The sequence below is a fragment of the Streptopelia decaocto genome (genome assembly GCF_964273445.1).
Source record: "Streptopelia decaocto genome assembly, chromosome: 13".
Taxonomy (NCBI): Eukaryota; Metazoa; Chordata; class Aves; order Columbiformes; family Columbidae; genus Streptopelia; species Streptopelia decaocto.
This window is the reverse complement of record NC_138668.1, coordinates 9570111-9580495: the sequence shown is the minus strand read 5'-3', so window position 1 is coordinate 9580495 and position 10385 is coordinate 9570111. Positions and strand designations below refer to the sequence as shown.

The 10385-nt window shown below is 54.5% G+C and overlaps 1 protein-coding gene across 3 annotated transcripts in view; it reads left to right on the top strand.

Annotated features, from left to right (window-relative positions):
* The first annotated feature begins 151 nt into the window (after positions 1-151).
* The window catches only part of WDR90 (WD repeat domain 90), a 30322-nt gene continuing 20088 nt past the window's right edge, over positions 152-10385 (top strand). The window contains exons 1-17 of one of the 3 annotated variants that reach the window (XM_082064816.1): positions 152-204; positions 669-760; positions 862-1038; positions 1331-1469; positions 1960-2130; positions 2375-2498; positions 3194-3261; positions 3356-3465; positions 4111-4341; positions 4902-4964; positions 5525-5593; positions 6241-6351; positions 6455-6600; positions 6900-6957; positions 8385-8503; positions 8700-8861; positions 9776-9912. In XM_082064816.1, the coding sequence (XP_081920942.1) occupies positions 195-204; positions 669-760; positions 862-1038; positions 1331-1469; positions 1960-2130; positions 2375-2498; positions 3194-3261; positions 3356-3465; positions 4111-4341; positions 4902-4964; positions 5525-5593; positions 6241-6351; positions 6455-6600; positions 6900-6957; positions 8385-8503; positions 8700-8861; positions 9776-9912 (1987 nt within the window). In that variant the 5' untranslated portion in view covers positions 152-194. Of the gene's footprint in view, positions 205-668; positions 761-861; positions 1039-1330; positions 1479-1959; positions 2131-2374; positions 2499-3193; positions 3262-3355; positions 3466-4110; positions 4342-4901; positions 4965-5524; positions 5594-6240; positions 6352-6454; positions 6601-6899; positions 6958-8384; positions 8504-8699; positions 8862-9775; positions 9913-10385 lie in introns of all 3 variants that reach the window. The other 2 variants (XM_082064815.1, XM_082064817.1) reach the window with 2 other exon arrangements.

Here is a 10385-nt window from a genome sequence, read left to right as displayed (position 1 = left end):
CCTCTATCGCGATCGCCCCGGAACTCCCGGGCCCGCCCCGCCCCGGGACGGCGGCCGCGGGCCGTACATTCCGAAGAGGCGGGGCGATGCGGGACCACGTGACATGTCTCCCCGCCCCCCGCGGGGCGTGGCGGCGGGCGGTGCGCGCGGATTGGCGGCGGCCGCGCGGGACGGTTGAGCGTGCGGCGCGCGCCATGGCGGCAGGTAGCGGCGGGGGGGTGTGGGGTCACCGGGTCTGGGGGGACTCGGTGCGCGGAGATACCGGGGGCGTCACGGGGTCTGGGGAGCTCGGGGCACGAAAGTAACGGGGGCGTCACCGCGGCGGGAGGACTCGGAGCACGGAATTACTGGGGCTGTCACCGGAGTCGGGGCACGGGGCAACACCGGAGCTGGGGGGACTCAGAGCACAGAGATAATGGGGGCGGCACTGGGGGTGGAGGCGTTACCGGGGCTGGAGGGCTCGTAGCATGGGGTAACGGGGCTGCCAGCGGGGCTTGGGTCGTGAAAATGATACCAGCGCTGGGGAGACTTGAGACACGAAGATAACAGGGTGACATCAGAGAAGAGGACCTGGGGTCACGGATGGTTCAATAGGGTCCCCGCTACAGGGGCAATGGGGGGTGTCGGGGTGGGGGGTACCGTCCCCCCACCAATCCCGGTACCGGCAGCCTGGCAGCGCCCCTACCTCAACGTCTTCAAGCACTTTCGCGTGGAGGAGTGGAAGCGTTCGGCCAGAGAGGGGGACGTGACCGCTCTCACGGTAACGGGGGCACTGGTGTCATGGGGTGGGGGATGGCACCGGCCACAGGTGGGCAGCGCTGACACCGCCCTCCCCTTCACCCCTTTCCGTGGTTCTGGAAGGACACGAGGCTGAAGGGAACTGTCTACCGGATCCGGGGCTCCAGCCCCGCCAGCAGCTACCTGCAGCTGCCCCGCACCGGGACGCAGTCGCTGGGGCTGGCAGGACGCTACCTCTACCTGCTCTTCAGGCCCCTGCCCCGCAAGCACTTTGTCATCCACCTGGATGTCACCACTGAGGTACGTGACACAACGTGGCCTCATTAAACCACTGTCGTTAATGTCATGGCCTGATTAAAGGAGCAGGGGTTGTGGCAGCTGTGGTCTTCTGCACTTGGGGGGTGCAGAACTTGGCTGGTCCTTGTTGCTGCTGGTGGGTTACCCCAGATTGGAGATGGTTTCCATCCTCATGGCATCTCTGCCGGGGACAGGGGACGCAGAAGGGACACAGCCACACAGCTTCTCCTCTGCAGCATTTCCCTGCCAAAGCCACCAGGGTGACTAAAGCTCCGTGTGTCTCTGTCTTGCTCAGGAACACCAGGTGGTTCGCATCTCTTTCTCCACCCTCTTTAAGGAGTTCAAATCCACAGCCACCTGGCTGCAGTTCCCCTTTGTCTGTGGAGCAGCTGCTGGCTCGGTGAATGACCGCACGGCCAGGACATCCAGGCGCGGTGAGGAGTGTGCGTGGTGCTGGTGCTGCTCGTGGTGCTGGCGGGACTAGGCTGGCACGCTACTGCCAAAATAAACTGTTAGAAAATAAATTGAGTTCAGAAGTTGAGTTGGTGCGTTTGAGGAGGGTGAGTGGTGGTCCTGAGCCCGAGACCCTGAGCAGCTAGAAGGTGGGAGCTGGAGCTCCCAGGAAGGATGTCCCCCAGCCCCATTCTCCTGAGCAGTGGGGTGCAGCGTCAGGTTGGGTGCAAGCCCACAGAGGCAGTGGGGCTGTTTGTCTGTCCTTCGCACCCCTGTGCTGCAGGAGCAAGCTACAAGGCACATTTTCCCATTTCCCGTCTTGGCACAGACAAGCCAAGTCTGGGGGAAGTCTCACCTGGTAAATACTTTTTACTCAACCGCATTAATCTTGCGTCTCCTGTTCTGCAAGGTCCAAGGTCTGTAGCATCTTTTCCCAGCTTCCCTTTTGCAACCTGCTGCTCTCCTCCCCAGATCTCATGGGAGCAGCCCCTGCTGACGTGCGCTGGACCTGCCTGGTGCTCGACCTCCACTCCATCCTCTCCCTCTACCTCAACCGCCGTTACAGTCACCTGAAGAGCATCAAGCTCTGTGCCAACCTGCTGGTGAAAAACCTCTGCACGAGCGACTTGGTGTTCGACCCAGGTGAGGAGCTGAGACCTTGGGGTGGCCTCTGGTTTCTCCAGCCCAGCTTGGATGGAACCCCTGCGGCTTGGAGGTTGAGAGTTTCAGGAATGTTCCTGTGCAAAGGTGTGTTAGTTTGTCACAGACCATGGGGTTGTAATCTTTGATTTTCAGGTGTTCTCAAGGAGGGAAGTGTTTTGTGCCCATGTCCCAGCTCCACGAGTGCTGGAGATCTCACTCTCTTTATCTGTCCCTGTGCTGCCAGGTGTGACCTTCTCCGAGGCCCGGCAAGCTGACCTGGCCTGCCGCGGGATCGCTCCCATGCCGCGGGAAATGGCTTTCCCTGTGCCAAAGGGAGGGAAGTGGCACGACCTCTATGACTACATCAGGTACGGCTGCTCCCGACTGTGCTGGAACCCGGCACGGCTCCGAGACCTCCTTGTGCTTTGGGGGAAGGCAGGATGGGGATGACAGATCCAGACAAACCTGGGATTTGAGTGGAGACATTTTGGTCATCCCAACTCCAGCATTTAGGTGTTGTTAACACATCTATCCTGGCCTAAGCTTAACTGCTGATTGTGGTGAAGTTTTGGGGCAGGAAAAAGGCTGTAGAGCTCTACTGTGCCTGGTGTTAACACCAGTCCTCTCTTGCTGGGATTGCTCCCATAGCTCTTTCTAGGAGTGCTTCAGTCTCTTGCTAGTTAAAGAGCAGTCTGAGAGGGGCTGCAGAGCCATAAGGCCTCATCTGGGGCACGTGTAAGTAAACCTTCCTCAGCATCGCTGCTGGGCTCCCAACAGTGGTGAGGGTTTTCGTAGAGAACTCTGTCAGTCACAAGTTGCAGGTCATCCCTGTCAACAGCTTAGCGGTGTTGTCTGAAGCACACAGTGCCAAGTTAACCCCTAGAAAGTAATGACCAGATAAGACCTGGGAGATGCTTTATTATCCCTGCATTTGGGGGAGGAGGGGGAATCTTACAGGAGACAGTGAAGACGCTTTTATGCCAGGCAGTGAGTTATCGTGTTGGCTTCCCAGGTGCTGGTGCAGCATCTCGATAACACGGCACCTTCCTCTGACTTTGCTCAGGTTCCCACCCGAGGGGTCCAAGCTGCTGTACGACTCCATCCAGAAGAGCTATTTGGGCTCTGCGGCAGGTGGGAAGGCTGTGGGCAGCAGCCCAGGCTGTGCCGTCCCGGGGGGATGCCTGGGGTTTCCAAAAGAGCCCAACTTGCTCCTTCTGTCACCCAGGTGACCAAGTCTCAGAGGACACTGCCCACCAGCCACCCCAGTCAGTGATGCTCACCAAAGCAGTCCGTGACCGACTGTCCCTCGTCCATCAGATAACCAGTCCCAAAGCTGTAAGTGCACTGTGGAAGAGGCTGGAATATCTTTCTTTCTGCCTCCCATGGAGTTTTTTCTCCACATATTGTCTTTGAGTTCTTTTATTTAGGACATAGGAGCTGCTTGTTGTCATTCACAGCTGATCCAGGCAGGGCAGACCCCTGATCTGGGCATGGTCTGTTGGTTGCAGCCCTGCAGTTAATGACTGGGAGGTTCAGTCTGGTGTAGCACAGAGACAAGATAAATGCCAAGTACTTTGTAATCTCCAGACATCTATCATCCTTGTCTCAGGCTGAGGCAGCAAATAGTTGTGTCTTCAAATTATAGATAGGGAATGAGGACTGGAAACTAAAGAACTTGATGAGGTGCCCTTAGGGAGCAGAGTGGTGTGTGGGGTCAGAATTAGAGGCAGTTGCCCTCACTGCTGGTTTGCTTTGCTATCTGGAGGAGATGAACTGTGCACGGGCAACAGTGGGAGCACAGGGAGACTGGCTGGGCCACGGCCAAGTTTAGGACTGACAGGGTTGCTTTCCTTCCATATTGTTCTGTCCTTGTTTGTGTCGCTGCGGAGAGTCACTCAGGAGTGACATGAGTTGTCTCCTGTCTCTGCCTTTGCAGTGGGTGGAAGGCTGATCTCTGTCTGGGTCTTTGCTCTTTCTCAGATGCCACGTCGGTGTCCTGTAATTACAAAAAGCATCCCTGAGGTTCACCTGATGGCCCCAGGGCCTCCAAGAGCTGGGCCTGCTGTGGAGCAGGAGCTGGAGAAGAACCAGAGACCTCACAGTATGGGTGACACTGGGCAGTCACCGGCAGTCAGTGATGGTGGCATCCACGTGTACGCTCACCAGCGGAGCGAGCGAACTGTCCAAGCCATGCACGCCAGCTCAGAGGAGGTAGGTGAAGCGCTGAGGAGTCACAGCAGCCCCAGGGCGGCTTTGACATGTTAACAGGTGATGCTTGCGAGAGGGAACACAAGCTTCAGGGTGGAGCTTCAGTTAATCCTATGGATTCCTTTTGCTGCTGTTAGTTTTTCTGACTAGCAGTTTTCCTTCCCACTAGTATCTTAGAATCATAGAATGGTTTAGGTTGGAAGAGACGTTCAAAGCTCATCCAGTGCCACCCCTGCCATGAGCAGGGACATCTTCACCAGCTCAAGTTGCTCAGAGCCCCGTCCAGCCTGGCCTGGGGTGTCTCCAAGGATGGGGCATCCACCACTTCTCTGGGCAACCTGGGACAGGGTCTCACCACCCTCAGTGTAAAAAATTTCTTCCTTGTGTCTGGCCTGAATCTCCCCTCTTTTAGTTTAAAACCATCACCTCTTGTCCTGTCGCAACAGGCCCTGTTAAAAAGTCTGTCCCCATGTTTCTTATAGACCCCTTTGCCTTGAAAGAGGGACCCTGTGTTTCAATGCACTGACTTTAAGCCAATAATGTATGTTTACTAATTTGCCCAGAGCATGTACGGGAAGGGCCCTGGACCAGGTGTGCTGGCCAGCAGGAGAGTCCCTGCCTGCAGGGTAAGAGAGCAGCCCTGCCCGCGGGGTGAGGGGACAGGACAGCCCTGCCCGCGGGGTGAGGGGACAGGACAGCCCTGCCCGCGGGGTGAGGGGACAGGACAGCCCTGCCCGCGGGGTGAGGGGACAGGACAGCCCTGCCCGCAGGGTGAGGGGACAGGACAGCCCTGCCCGCGGGGTGAGGGGACAGGACAGCCCTGCCCGCAGGGTGAGGGGACAGGACAGCCCTGCCCGCGGGGTGAGGGGACAGGACAGCCCTGGCCGCGGGGTGAGGGGACAGCCCTGCCTGCAGCAGCCACCTCTCTCTGGGCATGGCCAGGGTGCTGGGAAGGGCTGGCTGGAACCCCCAGCCTGGGTGGGTGAGCTGCTTAACGCTGGACAATCCCAGCTCCTCCTTCCTTCCAGATTTGAGTTATGCCAGGTTAAATACTTTCAAGTCATCCCCTCTAAAAGGGAGAACTCAAAGCTGCCTCTGTGCTTTAGAGAGAAAGGAGCAATGGGGATGGGGGACCTCAGTCCGACCACAAGTGCGACAGTGCTGTTGTTTGTTTTATTTTTTCCAGAGGCTTTTACCAGATCCCATCCTGAAGCTGAGAACAGTTATTGGCTTTGGAGGCTGCAGCACCAAATGGGTCAGTAGCTTGGACGGTTTGGGGACTATATGTGTAATCACAGATTGATTTTTTTTTTTTTTTTTTTTGGAAGCATAAAAGACAGCTGAGTACCATCCTTCCTGCACTTTTTGATGGGGAAAATGGCCCCAAAGCAGATGGACATGAGCTTACATTTGTGCACAGGTCTTCTACTCTTATGGTGATGAATTAGAAATTATGGGGCCTTTCAGATCTCATGGCTTCTGCATTTTAATATGGTAAAATTAGAGCCACTTTGTAGGAGTCTGGAAAGGAAGAGCTGTAGTTTAGATTGTTTCCGTGGGGCACTGCGCCTTGCAGGAGCCCAGCTTGCGGTCTGTGTTAGGGTGAAGAAAGGGTTATTTTGGTTCAGCCAGTTCAAGGCTCTGCCCAAAACTTATTTTCCTTGTGTCTGCTGTTCTTGTAGTAGAGATGATTGGTACAGTAAATCCACTGAATTGAGTAGTATGTCTGTGGGGCTCTTAGTTTTCCTTTTTAAGTTAGAAGAGTACTTGTATGGAAGAGCATCTTCTCACCTGCACACGTGCAGCAGATCTCCTGTGGAAGAAATCTCCACAGGTCCAGCCTAGGACCTGGGGCATCTCTGGAGGATCTGCAGCCCTCTCGCTCTTGTCTCGGTCCTGCAGGCGCTGTGGACTCGGAATAACGCTGCGGTGGTCTACCCCTGCCACTCTGTTATAGTCACCCTGCAGATCCAGACCGGAGAGCAGAGGTTCTTCATTGGGCACACAGATAAGGTGAGCGTAACTCTCTTTACGCAGCTGTACAGCAGCACTGTCCTCGTACCCCAGGAGTACCCCCGGTCTGTCTCAAGAGTCTCTAACGCGGTGCTTCCCGCAGGTGTCGGCGCTGGCCTTCAACGGGAGCAGCACCTTGCTGGCTTCCGCGCAGGCTGGTTCCCTGAGCGTGGTGCGTGTCTGGGACTTCCCGACGGGCACCTGCCTCTCGGTGTTTAAAAGCCACGTCCGCTCCGTCTTGTCCCTGAGGTGGGTTTCGGCCCGGGTGCAGGGATGTGTTCAGCTGGGATCAGTGTTGCAGCTTTTCTGTGCTGCTGGTGCGTGATAAAGCAGGGATGAATTGCAGCTCTCCTTCAGCCACCTGTTTTTATCACCAAAACCTGCTGGCAGCTGGTCCAGAACAGCTGATTCGCTGCCAGCTCCCTCCTGAGCTTATCCCACAGGTCTTGCTGTCTCCCCATACCCTGTTCTTGTCTCCTTTTATTTGCCACTTTTATTCACATTTGTGTAGAAGGAGCTGCTTTTCACCACAAGGCCTCTTCTTGCAGCTTTTCCTACAGCGGAACAGTTCTGTGTGGTGTCGGAAAGGATGGGCACGGCAAAACGGTGAGAACTGAAACCTGTGTTTTGGAGTTTTCCCTTCCCTGCAAGCAAGTAACATGAGGTTGCAGTTCTCCAGATTACATAGTTTTTTTGCAGACAAACCTGTGCTCTGGGCTTTCTTAGACACGCTCTTCACTGTAGCCAGAGGGAGATCCCTTTTTCATTAGCTGCTTAGAAAGTACATCCCTTCTACCTGATGCTTATGAGTGTCTGCATGCACGATCCTTGGCTGCAAGCAAACAAATTGTTTTGGAAATGGCATGAGACGTGCTCGGCTTGAGTTTTGGGGCTGTTTCTGTCCCTGGCATGGTCCCTGCCAGGGTGTTGAAGGTGGCTGTGTGATTCTGCCTGCGCCTTGTGGGGATTGCCGCAGGCTCACAGGCAGCGTTGCCACCCACCTCCACAGCCGTTTGGGGCCACCAGGCTGAGGGTGACACGTGTTTGTGTGGCATTTCGAGCTGGAAGGCTTGCAAGCGTGCAGTGAAGGAATGAGAATTTAAATGGGAGGTTCAGCACTGACTAGAGCCAAAAATTCCATTTTTATAGCATTTAGGGTGAGATGTGAGATTTAATCTTTCAGTTCTGAGCATCACAGGCATTGCATGCTGGGCACTCAAGCTGCCACCCACCGATGTAGCTAGGGGATGACGCAGATCCCACGTGTAGCAGTCAAAAATAAAATTGTTTCATGGGCCTGGGGGGTTCACTTTATCAGTTTTCATCCACTGATCCCTTATTGACAGCTCCCAGCAATTAGCCGTGCTGTTGCTAACTGCATACCGCCTGCAGGAAAAAAGCAAACAGCACTCCGTTTCTTTTTCCCAGCACATGGCAGCGATCTGTGACCTGGGTGGGAGATGCTGAGATGGGTCCTGGGGGGCTGGCTATGAGCATCTCTCCCAGGGCGATGCTTCAGCCTGCCCTGGCCTTTGGGGTGACGCTGGGTCTGTTTTTAACACCGTTCTCAAATGCAGAACATCAAATCGCCTTAATTTCTTCACCCATGTTCTCCTTTCCTTTGGGGAAGGTGCTGTGAGAGCCAGTGCAGCTGCACACGTGCTACCTCCTCGCAGACCAGCTCAGCCCCAGTTCAGCTCTTGTATGTTGGCAGACCGGAGTTCCCACTCCTCTGTGGATTTTCTTTCCAAGTCTGAACCCTGTTGCCAGGCAGCCCTGAGATTTAGAACCTATAATTATGGATGCCAGATAAATACACTGCCATTAAGCTTTGCAAAGCTGTTGGACTGTTCTAAACCCTCTGTGTGAGAGAGTATTTTTTGCCTGCTTCAATTCTGTTATCAATACTTTGTGTGCCCAGCTCCGGAGCAGGCTCCCGTTCGTGCAGCTGGTCAGCTGCTGTGATGAAAAGCACTTTTGTTGCCAAGGTTTCCATGTTTGAGCAGCTCTGCCATTATATCTTCTTGCTTTAGATGGTGGTGGTGTGGAACACTGCTCAGGTGTCCCGTGGCGGAGAGGTGGCCATGCTGGCCAAAGCACACACAGATGTGGACATCCAGGCCTTGAAGATCGCTTTTTTTGATGATACCAGGTAGCGCGCAAAGAAAATAAATCAAAAGCTTTGGTTCTGGCCCAGCTATGGGGGGAATGGTGGTGCTGCTGCTGCCATCCAGTTGCCATTGCTATTCTTGGTCCTCGCTGTCGGCTGGTGGCCCTTTGGGCACTGACCTTTCACCGGGGGCTTGGAGAGTCCTGCCCTGGTCCTCACGCGGTGTCTCCTGGGACAGGATGGTGTCGTGCGGCCGGGACAACATCAGGCTGTGGCGAGTGCGGAATGGAGCGCTGCGCTCGTGTCCCCTCGATCTGGGCGAGTACCATTCCCTGGAGTTCAGCGACCTGGCCTTCGAGGAGGGACATGTGGCCGAGCGGGAGCCGGAGGACCGCACACTGTAAGGGGCTGCTGGGCTCCACCGTCACCCGTCTGGGGCTCTCGGCCCCCTTTAGCATCCTCCTGCCCCCTTCTCTGTCCTCTGCAGGAGCATGGCATTTTGCTTGGGTTTTCTCTGCAAAATACAAGTGCCTTCTGGAGCTGGGAGAGCCTTTCTTCTCTGCATGCTTTGCTTCCCAACAGAAGCTCAGCTGCTTGCAGAATAGCCCAAGAAATGGGTCTTTTCTCTTGCTGTATTGATGTTTTGTCGTATTTAGTGAATGCCACCAACCTGAGGCTTGTGGTTAGCTTCTGTAGGCAGTGGGAGGAGTGTGGCATATATCTTCTTGTATGGAGACAGATACGTGCGTTTTTTTGTTGTTTTATTTTAATCACCAAACCTAGACGTTTGTTGATCACGGAATCACAGAATGTCAGGGATTGGAAGGGACTTCAAAAGATCATCCAGTGCAATCCCCCCGCCGGAGCAGGAACACTTAGATGAGGCTACACAGGAAGGTGTCCAGGCGGGTTTTGAGTGTCTCCAGAGAAGGAGACTCCACAACCTCCCTGGGCAACCTGTTGTTGATCCCACATACTGTTCCATAAAGGCAGGTCTGTCGGCTCTGCTGGCCCTGCCATCCCCTGGGCTGTGTCCTGTGGCAGAGAGAGGTTCCTTTCCGAAGTCCGTGCCGAGCTTTTAGCTCTTTTGCTAATTAATGTTTCAAAGGGGCAAGAAATAAAGTAGGAAGCTCTGTGTTGTAGATTTGTAGGGCAGTGCAGGAAAAGGTGCCCTCAGACACGCGTTGACCTGTTAGGTTACTATGAACCAGAATTGCTTCCCATCAGGCAAACAGTTTAATGGGTAAACTCAGCCACACCGGCACGGTTCCTCTTCACCCAGGGGTGCCAGCCCAGGCTCTGTCTGCTTCACAGCTTCGTCTGCAGCAGGAGCGGCCACGTCCTGGAGGTGGACTACAGGAACGTCTGTGTGCGGAGCGCGCGGCGGCTCCTGCCCGCACAGCCCCGGGGCTGCCCGCAGCAGCACCAGCACCAGGCAGGCAGCGGCGCAGGTAGGAGCATCCGCAGGCAGGGAGCGCCTGTGCCATCATCAGCCTCACAGATTAATTCAGACAAGTCTCCCGTAAAATAAACCGGCTATTTACCTACTGCAAAGGGTTGTTTGGGGCTGCTTAAATCTTTGCTAGCTATTTGCTTCTTAAGTACTGCAAATAATCTTCCTTAGTACAGCAAAGTATCATTTTAAGAAAGAATTTTAGCTTTCTGAATGCTGATTGCACTTTCAGAGAAACACTGCTTTTAGAAACATGAAATGAGGTCTTCATTTGCTAATGGGAATCTTAATGTAGAGATGGAAAAAGCCAAACAGACCAACGAAAAAGATGAATTTGGAGATTTTTTCATTATTCGGCCTGTGCGGAGCGTTTGGGAAATCTTTGCTGCTGAATGTTAAATAGTACAGCTTTGAGCTCTTCCATTAATTTTAACAGCAGGAAGAATTCACTTTCAAGTTTGGTTGCTCTGA